Raw genomic sequence first — 16,169 nt, 5'->3', positions numbered from 1 at the left:
TATTGCACGCATTATAGCTTGAACGGTTCGAACGTTTCTATGCTTGTCCCTTTTTTACTCGATTTCGAGAGAATAAATGGCTCGCGGGCACGTCAAGCGAACGTTTCTTGGAAAACAAACTGCCGCTTGGCTTAGACGATTATTTTCCATCTCGAAGGACGAACGTGGACGAACACGCAGAAACGTCGACGATGTAAAACTAAAAATTCGCTGTTCGATGCAATCGGAATCCGCTCGTCGGCCATTTATTTTCCCGCCTTGATTCGCGACGAAAGAACCCGTTCTCGCGATAGAATAGGACGACCGAACGTTTCGGAATGTTTCGACACCGTTCGACGAGAAACTCGGACCTTTCCTAACTCGACGATCCTCGCGCTTCGGCGAGCCACCGCTTGGTTTAGACAGTTCCCGACACGGAAAAACTGCATGCAACCGTAGAGTCGTACACGTTTTCGGCCCCCGGTTAGAGAGCGTAGTTCGACGGGGATCGTTCGCTGTTGTTCGACGATCTGGAGCGGCATGCCTATTAATACTAGCCGCGTTCATTCAAGTTCGCGGCTACGTTTGGAGCGCCCGATCCCGTCCCGGAACAGAGCGACGTCTGCGTGCATCCGCGTGCATAATGCACGGGGGAGAAAATTGATCGACCGCCGTCCAGGATCGCGGACGAAAACGGCGCGGCCGGAATCACTGTGATCGCGTTGCCGACCACGGACCGTATTATTAACCCGCGGGTGCCTGCTTGCGAACACAGTCCATGCATTTCTGACATAGTAATTGCCACTCGGGACAGTAGGCCGCCACTCGGCTCCCTCCCCCGGGGCCGCAAGAAATCTAACCGGCAACTTCGGACCGAGGGCCTCTGCACCATGCATAGTGCTGTCGGCCATAAGTACTCCGGCACTGTCATTATTCAGTCCCCGGCGTCGTTGCTACTCGCGAGATCTATCGAATCGAATTCTGTCGGCATCGCGACCGAATTTTTATGCCGTTGCGGCCAATCGGCGCCGAATTCGACGGCTAAAAATTTGATTGCGATCGGTGGTCTGCGATCTTTACGCAGAATAAAAATTTGGTGTATTAATTTGGACGAAACAGAAGAGATGAATTAAAAAAGTATTTTTTGTTTTAATAGGCTGGATAAGTTGAAAATTTAAAAATTCGTTTGATGTTGTAAATAGTTTCGTAGCGAATTTCACTATTTTTGACGTAAATGCATCGAATTCGCGGTTTAATAATTACTATCGATTATTATCAATTATTATTATTATTATTATTATCAAAATCAACGTGACGAATGTATTCGATTGTTTGTAGCAAAGACATTGCAGATATTGATTGTTCGTTCTTGCTGCATCTACGAATGCATAACGAAGCAACAGCGAATGCATAGAGTCTTTTAATCTTCTCGAATTTCGTTATTTTGTCATTCTTTATTTGTTCATTTTTGTCTCGAAATTTTTGTGATCTTCTAATTGCCTTTAAATAGTCTAACTAATAGCTACATTAATCAAATTCTCATGCATTTGCACCCAATTATAGCACAATTCTCAGTTCAACAAGATTCGCCGACTAAAAATTTGTTTATAATTACCAATTGTTTCCTTAAAATCAAAACAAGGAACGAATTCAATTAATCGAGTAAAACTTTCTTGTTGGTCGAGGCAAAGTAGATAGTGAAAGTTCACGATGCACTTACGAGTGTATAGAAACGCATAAAAATGCATCGAGTCTTCTAATCTTCATTAAGTTGCTAATCTAATCTTCTAATTGCCTTTAAATAGTCCGTCTAACAGTTGCATTAGATTCTAATGAACCAGCAAGAGCGAACTTGCTAAGCGAAATGACCTAAGTGTCCAGAAGCTTATGGTCGACGTAGTGCACCAGCTTTGCACGCGTTCCAGAATGCACCGACGAGAAATCGGTACAGTAAATTCTGCCTAATTGACGCTCAGATTGCGTACAAAAATGGACGATTTGAGAAGAGGAGATACGATTATTCCAGCCTCGCTTTTATACAGGTTGTCACAAAAACAGGTGATTCCTGGGGTCATTCGAAGCAACTTTTTCCTTTGCAAAAATGCAATCCGCGGCTTCGTTCACGAGTTATCGACGAAAAACACTGACCAGTGAGAGATCGCGTATGGCTGACGCTCCGCCCTCGCGACCACGCCCGTAGCGTCAGACGTCCGGCACGACGCGGCATTGGCCGCAAGGGCGGGGCGCCTGCCGCGCTCGCTCTGCGATTGGTCAGCGTTTTCCGTGAATAACTCGTAAACGAAGCCGCGGATTGCATTTTCGCTAAGGTAAAAGTTGCTTCAAATGATCTCAGGAATCCCTCATTTCCATATCGTGGGACGTGTTTGGGACACACCTGTTATTCACAATCGGTAACTATAGAAACGAGCCGCGAGGCTCGAACAATCGTATCTCCTCTTCCCAAATTGTCCTGAATTATGCAGAATCCGAGCGTCAATTAGGGAGAATGTACCATAGATGGCCAAACTCGATGGCGCAGCTTGCGAATGCGGATTCAATGATGTTATTCCGTGGCGCCATCGAGCTTGTACAACATATTAGGAAAGGTTTCGAAAGACACGCGAAAGCGAACACTCCCACGGCGGAGAGATACACAGTTCTTCTCCTTCCTCTTCCGCAATTACACCAGTAGCCGCCTGCTTTCGCTTCTGCGTTACGCTTCGATTCGCAGTATCGATGCGACTGCCGCTGCCAGTAACAGTGTTAGAACCGGCCGCGAAAGCAACACGATTCGCGGGCCTAAGGAACGCGAGACTCGACCTGCGACTTGTTCCACTGACTTAGGAATGCGCCGAGGTACGGTAGCGTTTAGCAGCCAGCCAGATCTGGAGCCGGACGGTCCCAGGAGGAGTTTAGCAGACCTCTACAAGCTCCATCGAAGAAGGGAGACCGAAGGGCCGAGCCGTTTAGGCGTTTTCCAGAGACTGTTCAGTCTGTTCGGCAGTCGGCCCGCCAGCAGGAAGACCTCCACCGCTTCGTTCACCGGTGAGAACAATTATGCTCGTTCACCACGGTAATTAGAACACGCTCTGTGCATGCTCGATGCGCTCGAGGAGCCGCCAGATTGAATTCTTTCCAGAGATATCAGCGGCATAGTTTCCCGTTTTCTGCTACCCCGTATAGCGGCGCGTTGACTGCCGAGTCTATTTTTTTTTTAAGAAATCTGTTCCCGACGACGACGATTGAAAATAATACGTAAACAATAGTAATACGAGAACATAACAAATTACAGTAAATTCGCTCTAATTTTCCTTCGGCCTGGAAACGAAAATGGACAATTTGGGAAGAGATGCGATTATTCGAGGCTCGCGGCTCACTTTTATAATCGCCGACTGCCAACAATTATAAAAACGTAGTTGTTTCTGTTTATAAAATGAAGGAAAATTAGGGAGAATTTACTACAATCCTTTTTATGACGCCTTTCTGTGTCAGCGACGAACGGATCTTCATGTAAAATAGAAACCTTTCGCGTCGATTGTCAGAAATAATTATCTCAACGCGTTAAAAACAATCTTACGATGTCACTAAAATTCTTTCGATCTTTCCTTAATCGATCGTTCCTAATTCTTCAATTTTCGTAAAAAATCCGTCGAATCCGCGGTCCATTACTGTAACCTTAAACGGACGCGTTATTTCGTGGCCGGCGGTCAGCGCGTCGAGGTTTGCAAATTCGTTTATACAAACAATCGTTGACAGTATATTAACGCAAGCTTTGTTCCTAAGTGTTCCGTAGACCTTGGAGGATGTCTAGAAATTGTATTGTTGAGAAACGACCGAGCCAGACCGGCAGCGGAGAATCGAAAAGGCGGTGTTTTACATACGCAGATCGCAACGTTTCGGTGTCTGTCGACGATCTTTCTCTTTCAGCGGCTATAAAAAATATGTATTCCGGCACGATCGAGGTTTCGTAGAGACAGTGAAGCATTGCTGATGACATAAACCCTGTCCTAATTTCGTGGCTGCTACATCGTATGTATGTATATCGTCGCGAACGAGATTCCCGACGCCGACGCGACAACGAAAAGCGATGATCGATTACGCGCGGAACGAACCCTATAAATAATTTGGAAAGAGTGGCGCTCGGTACAACGAAACATCGTTCGCGGAATGTCCGGCCGGATTTTCGTTGGATTACATATCGAATAACTGCATTGTAATCCCGCAGGAGTGGCGTCAGCGCTGCGAGTACACATGGGATACATCGCTGGCCTGGTGCCCGGCACGAAAGCCGCGTCCACCTGTCAGGTGAATGCCCAAGGCGCCCGTCCACCTCACCCCCGTTGCGGCTCAGGACCAATCATTAGTATTACTAGCGAAGAAGATCGCCGACTAAGCCTCGGGCTGCGTCGCAAAGAGAGCAGCGAGCCCAGAGTCAATTTTAGCCTGCCGCCTAGTAAGTCGGCCATTCGAACGTCAAATCCTGTTAATTACTCTCGGTTCCCGCAGGGAATTTCGCAACTTCCCCAGCTCCGATTCGAGCCGGGAGAACGCAGAATTCGCGATCGGTACGTTTTCGCTCGGGAACATCGGCGATGGAAACCGAGGGGATAAATCGTTCGATTTCCAAGGGGGACTTCGACGCGATTCCACGTTCTCTTCCCGTGGGAATTTTTTGAGTTTATTAAGCTTGAACGAAAGCTCGGAGAGTCTACTTTGCGATAGGGTCGTATCTCGATCTCGCAGAGAACTAGAAACCGTTTAAGAAAGGAATCGAAACATCGCGATCCCGGAGCAGAAGGGAAATGCCTCGATTTTTACTCGAAACTTTGATACAATTTTAACTCGCATTCTCGTAGGAATTTTTAACCTTGATTAGGCTGAAGATAAAGCTCGAAGAGTTCACTTTAAGACACATTGATCAAAATTAAAAGAATACTTCGATTCACGTGAAGTTACACAGAAGAAAACAGACCCCGTTTCGAAAGGAGCGTAATACATAACTCTCGACCGCGGATCTCGATGCGAAATAAAAACGCTGTTCATCGATCGCAACAAACATGATCTGTTTGAAAACAGATTTTTAAATAATTTCAGCAACTCGAAAACAATATATAAACGTCCCTAAATTCTTACAATATATATTTCCATTCTCTCAAATCTCACTTTTGTGCGATGGATGAACGAAATCCGCAGGCAAACAATAATCGAACCATTCATACCGTATCAGAAGCGAGCACCAGCCAATCGTCCTCCCGGGAGAAGATCCGAGGATCGCCGCGGTTCCCTCATCGGATAGTCCCGGCGAACAGCCTAAACGCGATCGCTTCCGGTTCATCGATATCGAAGTCGCAACGCTGGCACTCGATGGAGGACGCGAGGAAAGCGAGACCCTCTCAGGCCCTCGGAGGATCGTCCTGCAGCCCTGTCTGCGACGTGTGGACCTCTAACGAGCTCGGGATCCCATTGGACGAACTGGGGACTGGAGCTCGGATCAAAAAGCCGCCGGATTCGTTGGCGTTGCCCGGCCCCGCGGACGCGGAATCGAACAGCTGCGACGACGCGAGACTCGGCGACGACGATCCCAGCAATCTTTCCAGGACGAGCGACGCCCCCGGGACCGGAAGTCCTGCCGAATCGGAGGCAAAAACCGCCCCGTCGTCGCCTGGCAACGCCAGGACCTCCTCCGACGAGGACGTCGCATCCTCAATGACCGAAACCTGCCCGAAACCCGAGCCGGACGCTGGCGCGGACGCAGCTCGGGACAATCCTCGGCTGCCCAGCCGACCTTCCAGCCCTATTGTTCACGTGACGAACGCGGACGAACCGGAAGGAACGAAGCAAACGGACGGGGAAGCGACCGGCGAATGAAGTTCGAACGCGAAGTCACGGTGGACCAGTCTTTTCTGCCGATCGACGAGTCCTGACGGTGCTGCGAACAGCGTCGGCCGGATAAAACGTGGCGTTTCAATCGATCAAGGGAAACGCCGCGGTATTTGTACCAGCGGGAACTGGTCGGAACACGTCCCAGGACCGAATAGATAAATATGTTCGTCGTCTGTACGATAATTGTTTGAATAACGTTCCGAAAATTGCGGTGCGGAAGTCTCGAAATCAATGCGAGACGAGATTCGAGTGTTCAATCGTAGGCGGGACACCCTGTATAGCAACAGAGAAATTTTGTCTTGGCGACGGCACGCTGCAGATTTTAGGTCAAGTCACCCCGTTGTTTAACCCTTTGCACTCGAAGCTATTTGAACAGCAGACTTCTGACCTAGAATATCTCCATTCAAGCGCGATTCTTTTCTTTGTCAAATTCCGGCGAACGGAACGCGGAAAGATAATTTGCGAAGAAACGAGATCCCATCCGATTATTAAAAAAAAAAGAAAAAGAAAAAAGCGAGCGTTCGCGCTGTTGAATTTGCGGCTGAAAAGGTTTTTTTATCCGGCTGGTCCTCGCCTCGGAACGCGTCGCTTCGCGAGCGAGAGAAAAACGGCCCGTAAAATAGGCCGCGCGGGGAGAAGTCGCGCTCGAAATCGGCCGTGATCTTCTTCTGTCCACGTTTCCGTTCCCCGAAAAGGATCGCGCGAGATCCTCCGCGCACGCGACAATCTTCCGTGTATCCACTATCCCCCGTGTGTACAGGATCAAAAGCTCAATCGAGGCTCGAACAAAAATTCGCTCGAGACCACGCGCGAATAACGGCGTTCCCTCCGCAGCGTGTTTGTCGCCGTCGCTTCTCTAACGGCGGGAACGCCCGTGGTCGATGTTTTCAATGAAATTTAATCGTGTGTGTTCCGTAGCGAGTTGTGCCAAAAAGAGACACGCGAAAATCCAGGACCCGTAAAAGTATGCACAGCGGACCGAGAGGACTAAAATCGCATGGATCGTGGTGGGACCAAAGCAACCGACAACAAATCCTTGAGTTCGTTGCGCGAAATTATTTTTAATAAACGTTTGAAAGTTCAAGAAGTAATTGTTACTCGATCGAGGACGCGAGGCCGTTCACCGATTTTCATTCAGTCCGCGAACATCGTTCCGCGCGTGCTTGCACGGAAATAGAAAGAAAATATGTACCGGGAAAGAGAGAACCGCGGAGGAGAGCCATGAACGACGGGAGACGAGCTGACAGTACTCTTACAGGTCCAACATCAAAGTGTTCAGAGCGCCCTATATATACCCTTCCTTCAGTACCTGCATTCGATGTAAAGCAAAGAAGAAAAATCTAGAAAGAAGTATAATTAATTCTCTCTCTTTCTCTCTCTCTCCTCGTGACGCAGCGGAACCAAAGAAACTGAGAAAACGTCGATTTTACCTCTGTGAAATGCTGACACAAAGCGAGACCGTATACCGATATTTTCATGCTGCGACGCGCAAGCGTGTACGTATACCACCTATAAATATGTAGATAACGAGCGAATGTGAAGACGCGAACCGTACTCCCCCCCCCCCGAACCCCAGCGTTTCGTACCACACGACTACTATCGATGTCTCAATCATTGAGTCGCTAATCACTAAGCAATAATGTTCGTCGGTGCAATTACAGATGGTGTAATAAAGATAAATATATATATATTCTATGTGGCTGTTGATCAATGAGTGTTTCTTCATCCCCGCTAGGTGTCCGCAGTAAATTAGAATATTTTTATTTTCGTTTATCTTTTGGTACAACGATGTATACGAATTAGTAGAGTACAAAAAGTTATATATATATATCTTTTTAAAACGGAACTATTTACACTGCCTATCCTGCAATCGTTGACAAACGACGCAACAACGTAACTTATCCAAAAATCCCGCAATGCGAATCGGATAGGAGGAAACCGGGGTGGTGGGTGGGGGAGGGGGTTCGAAGGTCCGCTTTTATGCGATAATTGTATTACTATTATTGGAGTACGACTTTTTCCCTACCATATCTATGCCACGTATTTACAGAGAAGCATTACGATCCACGTGCGCTTTGAAACAAGATAGTACGACCTTTAACACGGTAATAGAGTAAGAGAGAAGAGAAGAAGGCTAACTTGATAAAGAGTTCTGTTACGACACTATTCGTCCCGGACACTATTGAGAACGTCTAACAAATCCTTTTCTTTTTCCTAATCTGCGCTAGATCCCCGACGAGTCCGTCGTGCACTTAACTAAAACGAAGAAATCACAGGTTCGCGAGCTTCGAGACTGGAAAGTTCTTTTTTAAGTAGCCGCATCAGTCGCATCTGCTCTGGGAGAGTCGTGCCTCCGTTAGCTATATGGTCGCCTGAAACAGCAAACGATCGATGTCAGAACACATTGTACCAAGAGAAGAATTCGCAAACATTTTACAAAAGCTATCAAATTTTTTTATATCCACTCGAATAACTTAACAATAATATCGAAAAAAATATTTTCAGAATATGTCGCAATCTCTTCCTTTAAGAAATTACTTTAAGAACACCAACTTTTTGATCCATTTGTCCGAGTACTCTAATCCGAAGATAAACTTCAGAATTTTCTCCCACCGAATTATCAAACTTATCATTGTGGAACTTTTTATGTTTATTTTTGTTCATATTTCAGCAACACCCGCGAATTTCTATATCATAAAAAAATGAAAATTGACCTCACGACGAGCGATTAAAGCAACAACAATTTAGTCGCCTACAGGCTATAAAAGAATCTGTAAGAACTCGAAGAACTTCCAACTAGAGTACCCCGGAACCATAATCAGAAAAAACCTGGACACTTACTGTAATTTTGTCTAGTATCGTTTCCGCGGGTTTACTCTTTCTAGGGGGCGTCTTCTCTGGAACGGCTACCGATTTCTCTTCGTCGGTCTCGCTCTTCTTCTTCGGGCCCTTCATGGCGTTCTGCGCCTCTATCCTCTTGCGATTGAGGAACGCCATGCCGTGTACTCTAAGGTGTTTGTCGACCGCAGCCTTGTCCTCGAAGACAGCCATGCAGACGTGGCACTGGTTGGCCTCGATGGCCTTGCCCTCCACGTCAAGGTCGTCGATGCTGTCGGGCGCGTACGAGGTGTTCCTCGCCATGTAGGCTATGGGATCCTCTATCCCGTGGAACGCCTTCAGATGCATCTGTAAGCTGGGCGCGACCACGAAGTTGTCACCGCATTCCAAGCAAATCAAGTACCGTCCCCTGATCCTGTGAACAGTCGCGATGTGTTCCCTCAAGTGCGTCATGTCGGTGCATCTTTGACCGCACTTCTTGCACCGGAAGTTGCCCTCGCTGTCCTCCGCGGTTTCCTGGGTGACACACAAGCCGGTCCCAGCGAAGCCGGCATTCCTTCCTTCGGAGTACTTCTTCGGAGTCCATCTTCGTCTCCTCTTGGCGTTCGTGGACGCGTTTTCCAGCTTCCTTTTCCGGTTCCCTAACAGGTCCTTGTACCCGCCGTTGATGAACTCCGAAGACATCCTCACCAGCGACGGATTCACCATCGTCAGCTTGCAGCTCTGCCCGTGCTTCTTCTCGAAGTGGCTGCACAGCACAGGCCACGAAGTGTTTATCATTTCGCTGCATAGGGGGCACAGGAAGTTTAGAGCCGTTTCCGTCGTCTTCGTTGGACCATTCAGTGCTAACCTCTTGTAGAGCTGGCGATTCGTCTTCTGACTGCGAGCGAACATCGTCATCCTGCCTGTCTGCGGCGACCTTGGGATTTCCTCAGGCTCCAGAGCACGTTGCGGGATCCTGGCGAGTGGAGGTGGCTTCAACAACGGCATGTTCTCAGGGCTGTCTTCGCACTCCATTTCGGTTTTAATTTCTGTCTTCTCCCCAGAAGAATCTACGCCCATCTTGGAGCTACATTCGACCCCCTTACCCGGTTCCTGCTTCTTCTTATGCGTCCTGCTGGCAGAATCCTTCTTCACGTAATCGATCATGACGTCCCGGTCCTGTTCCTTGTCTGCAGCCTTCTCCTCGGACTCCATCGCGCTTTCGTTCACCGGCGAGCCGGAAGCTGATCTATCAGCCAGTGATCTGACCTCCAGAATCATAGGCAGATTCCTGACGGGCCTCAGGGCTCTGGGATGCTGTACAGACTCGTTGACGTGCAGGTACTCGACAGGCTCCTCGGTGCCGCGTTCAAACACCTCGGAAGTGATGGTCCTAGCGTTCACGATCTTGGGAATCATCGTCCCGTCTTCCTTCTCGACCGTGCCTCCCGATGTGTTCCAAAATTTGCCAGCAAGCTGCGGCGGAAGGATCTTCCACAGAATCTGCGGACTTATGAGCTCGCAGAGCTGCGACAGATGTTCGTTCTGCAGATGAGCCATGATCCTCTTCGCCTCGGCGTGTAGGCACGCGCAGAAGGGGCAAGTGAACCATATCAGTCTCTGTACCACCAGGTGCTTCTCCATGTGAAGCATGTACTCCTCGCATCGTATGATGCAGTGGCCTAATTTGCATAGAACCAGCCTAATAGGTTGATCTGGATCATTAGCGTCCGGGTGTTTGTCTTTAAGGTGCTTCTTGTAATCGGCGTACGACGGTAGAACGATGTAACACTTCTCGCAGGCGATCTTGTTATGGCTGTGCATCACGGCGAAGTGTCTGGCGACGGTCTCCATGTCCCTGAAGCCGTCGATCTCGCAGATCTTGCAGCCGAGGACGCGCTTCTTCAGCGGATGGAAACAGCTGGTCCACGTGTGTGTCTCCAGCGAGCTGAACAGCATGAACTTTCGGTAACAATCAGGGCACAAGTACGGCTTCTCCTTGTCGTGGAAGGTCTGGTGCGCCACGAACCTCGTCGAGTTCCCCTGGTAAGTGTTGCACTTGTGGCAGACGTGTCTATAGCAGGAGCAGTAGATGTCCTCCTTCGGAGTCTTCGAGAACCCCGGGATATAAGACTCGGGTTTCTTGGGTTTCTCGCAGGCTTTGCAAAGCGTCTTCACGGCGACTCGATTGTACTCTTCCTCCCATTCATCCAACGGCGGATCCTTTACACCACCCTCGCCGACCTTGTCGATGCGTTTGTCCATGCACTGTTTCAGTACTAGCTGCAGTATGTTGATCCTCCTCAGGCTTTCCTTGACCGCACCCTCGGGCGCAAACTCCATCACCTTCAGGATCTCGTCGTTGAGCTCTTGTAAATGATCGTAACGCCTCTTCAACTCCGCGTAGCTCAAGTGGAAGAACTCGTTCAGCATTTCGTGCTTCGATTTTTTGATCATTCCTACAGAATCCACGATAGTGTAGATCGGCTTCTCGTTGTGCATCTTCACGTTTAGATAAAGATTCTCGTCCTGTCCTTTCTGGAAGGATAGAGAGCTACCGAAATCGCTGCAGCTACGTCCTTTCCCCAGTTTGCCGCTGCTGTTCGCCTCTATCTTCGGCGTGCTTTTGCAACTGGGTACAACGGATTGCTTCGACTGAGTATCGCAGCTGGAGCTGCTGGATAATTCTGAAGGCGAGGGAGAGGGTGTCAGAGGAGACACGTCGCCGTGAAGAGCGTTCACTCGGTCCGGGGTTAACAGGCTCTCCGATTCCGCGGACTTTATAGGTATCAAAGGTGGGATGCTACTTGTGGACTTCGACGGTGTAGCCTCGTGTGGTTCCTTCAACGGTTTAATCGCGTAAGACTTGCTCTTCAATGACTTCACAGTGCCCGGGGTCTGTTTGATGATGTACTTCGTCCCATTGTGGCAGATGATCTTGTTTTTGATCAGCTGAGTTCTTTTCGTGGCTGACTCGGTCGGCTTCGACGATTTTGAATCCTTATCGGTAGATTCTTTGCTCTTCACGCCGTTCGAGTTGGGAATCATCTTCTCGGAAGATGTCTCGTCCTTGTTGTGAGCGAGGATCGGCTTTGTGTCTTGTTCTAGCAAGTAGATCTTCTTGTTCCCAACCACATGAGACGGCAATTGATTGATGATCGTGTTGATGTCGATGTGTAGAGTGTTGTGGAACGTGACGAATTTCTGGCCAGAGTTCACGGTCACCACGGACGCGGTCTGCTTCAGCTTCTCTAGCTTTGCTTTGTCAGCTTTCGACGTGCAAGTAGAGTCTGGCAATACCTTCGACAACGGCTCGACAATTAATACATTCTTCTCGGTGGTCGCCTTGCCCCCCTTCCCAATAGTACTGCTTTCAGTGATCAGTTTGATCGGGCCTTTGCCCGATTTGCCCGCTATAGTCTTCGTTGAGTTCTTCTTGAGAAGACTCTTGGGAGAATCCTTCGTATCGAACCTTGGTGTGATCATTGTGTTGCCGTAGGACCATTGCGTCGCATTCGCTGTCTTCTTGGATTTATTGATTTTCAAGTTAGTGATGTTAGGGACGATCGTGTAATTCAGAGCTGGTCTTTTTGAAACCATTCCTTTTGGAAAATGGTTTATTGAGCTTTCAGGTTCAAAGTAATTCGATGCAGGGCCACAATCCACGAAGGCGATGTCGTTTATTGTACAAGGGGTGTCTTCGTTCTCAATCTCGTTCTCGTCGGAAATGTATACGGGGCTATCTACAAAGGATGGGTTCTTTATCTTGTCGGTGTTTTCTGGTGCATCCACCATCTCGATGCTGGAGGATTTGCTGTTGAAATTGGACACAGATTTAGTATTCAAGATATAAACCTGCTCCTCTATCGGTATCTCTACCGTCTTGAAGTACTGGCGGCCTTTGTAATTTCTCAGGATCGACGTAATTAGATCGTTATCATCTCTCGGTTTTTTGTTAGTTATCTGCCACCAATCACTGTTGATGTTTTCGTCTTTCAACCAATCCATTATGTGAACCTTCATGATGAAGGTGTGTTCCATAACAGCCTCGCATGTTATATTAATTTCTGGGTCCCAGTTCTGATTCAGATTCGTCGGAATAGGCATTAACATTAGGTCGTTCATGTTCACATTCTTGATAAAATGCGCCTTAACATGTGCCAGGAATTGACACTGGTTAAAGAACAACTGGACAGCTCCATATCTTTGAGTTCCATGCAAGCCTTTGTTTCTTAAATATGTACGCTTTTCGCGATCTAATTTTGAGCATGAAGAGCAAAGTGAACCATCCTTGGGATCATGGGTGCATGTTGTCAGAAAGCAGTACTGGCACCAATAGCCCAGTATCCAACTTTTTCGTTCACGGTGATCCTCCAAACTACTTTGAAAATGGAAGCTGGGACAAAATAGAATTTCTAGAGTAAACGGAATTGTGTTGCATTAATCAAAATGATTTTAATTACTTACCGATCTTTGCATTGTGGACACACGTACAGAGTGTCGGACTCTGAATCATGTCTTTTTATGGACGGGGGTGGCTCTGGTGGTACATATGGGGGTGTTCGTATAATAAACACAGCATTTCTTACAGCTGCATAATACTGAACACCCCACCCAGTTTTCAGTCCCCTTTCCTTTCGTAGCCTTGGCATGAGATTCTGTTTATTACATGTCACTGTAATAAACCAGAGATACGATCCATTTATATTTATATGATGCTTTGAAAGTCACAATTGATCTAACACTCTGGTGTAGGAGGATTTATGTTATTTTACAAGCATTTATAATCTGTCCAGAGGCAATTGAGATACTCTTGTATCTAGTGATATGCCATGTCCACTACAAACTTTTATCATATACTCTTTCATAGCATACAATGCAGCTTGGTAGAACACTTGAGATCAGATAACACCATCAAAGATTAAACACATTCGTTCTGAGAAGTTCCACAATGAATTATTCCTATTGTATGTCTCTTTTCAGTCATTCAATGCATTAATTAAAGTCAACACATTGTTAAAAAATCAGAAAACCACCATATTCAGCCATGATATGTTTTGCTGTTTCCAAGTTGTTGGTAAAACAGATCCAGACAGAGCTGCCATCGCGGTAAACGACGAAAGTAATCCAACTTAAGAAATCCAAAAACTATTGCACACCAAAAATAATAATGATTGTTTTCAATAATTTACATAATATAGTTGCACATTTAATGAGTTAAAGCTTGTCACTTTATGCTGTTACAATTGTTTGCAGTAACTGCAAGTAGAACCAATGAATATGTAGCACAACTGTTGGCTCTCAGATCACAATGGAATAGCCATCTTCCTTAATATAGAAACCTAGAAGCATACGTATAAATTACATTTAAGAATATAAAACCACAAATATTACATTGTCATAATATTTTTTGAAATTTCATCCTATTCCTAGGATATCTACTCACAGTATGTATAATATATTTATTATACATATATATGCCTACATAGTTTCTTAAATAATTCATACACTGCAGTACAAGTTGCATCCAAATAATTATTATAATAATTAATATATGATTGCTTGGATAGATGTTCATAATAACAACTACAATACTCTTTTAATACACCCTTACTGCAAAAATATTCTATGATCATTATCTGACTGAATGCATTGCATAAAGAATGTAGAATAGAAATATAATTTTTCTGCAACAGCTGAGCAGCAAAAGTTGAGAATTCTACTTGAATTAAACAATGAATCAATGAGTTCTTTCAATGTAAGTATAAAATGATATAGTTCTGAGAATATAAATAAGATTACTAATTTTATTTGTTTGCAACCACTGAACAGAATGTACAAATTAAATAATAGACTTACAAAAGCTTTTGACACACACACAGTTCTATTTAGAATCAAAGCTTTCTACAATTGTTTTCATAATAAAATTGATTACTATAAACCAGTAGATTGCTTACAACCATTCTTTTCTCCAGAATACACCTTGGTAGGTTTTTGATACTTCTAGCCCTTAGCTCATTTCTCATAGAGGACACAAGCTATAAAATGAAAATTTTGATACAATGACAAAGTAACATTCAACAGTAGTAGAGGATAGAAAAGGAATGTACACATATGTGTAGATTGTAGATAATGCATACATACATAAACTTGAAATGGTGAATTAACAGGTAGAGTAAACTATTGATGCAACAATTTTATTACTACAGAATGATCATTTAAGATTTAATAAGTGTATACATACGTACATACATATATGTATTAAATTATGTAACTTCAAACTGATAAGTCTGTGACAGAAATTAATTAATCTAGACTATTCTAGACCCATTCAGAACTCTTGCCAAGGAAGTTGAGAACCTCTGAACAAGCATTCTCATGCTAGGGAATATTTGAAAAAATCCCCAGACATAGCATTGCCAATACACACATATTAAATACTAAATTATCCAAGAGAGGACTATAAAGAAGGGGAAAAATCACTACCAAAGCAGACTTGAGAAGGCAAGGTAGGTTGCGCAATTCGTAAAGATGTCGTTTCATGAATTTAATCCATTCACTGGTCGTTTAAAACAATCCACGAAAGTACAACCTCTTTATCCAGTAGTAAGTACTTAATAAATTTGTAGCAAATAATAAATTACAAAAAATGTTTTCATCTGGCAAGTATTCATTTAAAACAACAATGATACCTTAGTACTGGAACACTGTATTTTTGTAATCATTTGGAATCCGATTTCCTAATTACTCTACAATATAATCTTTAATGAGATAACAAGTATTTAATCATTATGTGTGATTACTAAATCACAAGAACATCACAAAGAATTTCATACTGTATGACATGCCCATGTTTATGTAATATATGCTGTCGAAGCCTAACAAAAATATGAAAGCTCCATTTATATGTACATATTTATTAATTGTTATTAGAGCATAATAAACATTTGTATGTATGTATTAAAGAATCCTCGTCCACTGCAAAGCATAGAAGTAGACATAATGTATGACTCAATTAAAACTAAACCAGTGAAGACCACTGCACCTGGCACAGCTGGTTACTCCACATTGGATCCAAAATTGGCTAAACTTTACAGAAAGTACCAGGTATAAATTCATATTTATTTTATTAAAGAATAATAGACTTGTGTTATTTATACTAAAAGTATTTTCTTTACAGGCTAATTTGGAAACCTACTCCTATACCTTGGGAGGTAGGAAAGACAGGATTCTGGTGGCTGCCACTGTTCTTCTAACTGTAACTGGTTTCGCTGCAAACATGTATAACTTAGTAAAAATACAAACTAAATAAAAATCTGAAATGTGATTTAAGCATAGATACATCTAGGGCAATTTCTATAGATAATATATTGTAATATCACTGGACGTTTATCGACAATAAAACTGTAAAAACTATTGTGTCTCCTTCTGCTTTCAATTGTTCCGAAATCTTGTTCATTTGACCAAAAACACAACATACATAATAT

The 16,169-nt window shown here is 45.0% G+C and overlaps 3 protein-coding genes across 7 annotated transcripts in view; 2 read left to right on the top strand and 1 right to left on the bottom strand.

Annotated features, from left to right (window-relative positions):
• GABA-B-R3 (gamma-aminobutyric acid type B receptor subunit 3) overlaps positions 1-7,569 on the top strand; it is a 93,842-nt gene extending 86,273 nt beyond the window's left edge. For 2 of the 4 annotated variants that reach the window (XM_076518485.1, XM_076518486.1), the window contains exons 17-19: positions 2,824-3,024; positions 4,205-4,432; positions 5,207-7,569. In XM_076518485.1, the coding sequence (XP_076374600.1) occupies positions 2,824-3,024; positions 4,205-4,432; positions 5,207-5,847 (1,070 nt within the window). In that variant the 3' untranslated portion in view covers positions 5,848-7,569. Of the gene's footprint in view, positions 1-2,823; positions 3,025-4,204; positions 4,433-5,206 lie in introns of those variants that run through there. The other 2 variants (XM_076518487.1, XM_076518488.1) reach the window with 2 other exon arrangements.
• Positions 7,570-7,600: 31 nt separating this feature from the next.
• Positions 7,601-15,001, bottom strand: LOC117227159 (uncharacterized). 2 transcript variants are annotated; one of them, XM_033482171.2, is made up of 5 exons: positions 14,827-15,001; positions 14,640-14,720; positions 13,150-14,024; positions 8,704-13,078; positions 7,601-8,234 (listed from the first exon to the last, which is right to left on the bottom strand). In XM_033482171.2, the coding sequence occupies exons 3-5, from the start codon at positions 13,332-13,334 to the stop codon at positions 8,223-8,225; spliced, it is 4,572 nt and encodes a 1,523-aa protein (XP_033338062.2). In that variant the 5' UTR covers positions 13,335-14,024; positions 14,640-14,720; positions 14,827-15,001; the 3' UTR covers positions 7,601-8,222. The 2 variants fall into 2 exon arrangements, with proteins under 2 accessions (XP_033338062.2, XP_076374605.1); XM_076518490.1 differs by having other exon boundaries at positions 14,640-15,001.
• A 143-nt stretch (positions 15,002-15,144) lies between these two features.
• Positions 15,145-16,098, top strand: LOC117227163 (uncharacterized). The gene is made up of 3 exons (XM_033482179.2): positions 15,145-15,288; positions 15,649-15,789; positions 15,863-16,098. Exons 1-3 carry the CDS (start codon positions 15,214-15,216, stop codon positions 15,992-15,994), a joined length of 348 nt encoding a protein of 115 aa, XP_033338070.2. The 5' UTR covers positions 15,145-15,213; the 3' UTR covers positions 15,995-16,098.
• The last annotated feature ends 71 nt before the right edge of the window (positions 16,099-16,169 follow it).

Source organism: Megalopta genalis, chromosome 2 (genome assembly GCF_051020955.1).
Source record: "Megalopta genalis isolate 19385.01 chromosome 2, iyMegGena1_principal, whole genome shotgun sequence".
Classification (NCBI taxonomy): Eukaryota; Metazoa; Arthropoda; class Insecta; order Hymenoptera; family Halictidae; genus Megalopta; species Megalopta genalis.
Note: the sequence above shows the minus strand (reverse complement) of the source record. Positions and strands in the feature narration are given on the sequence as shown.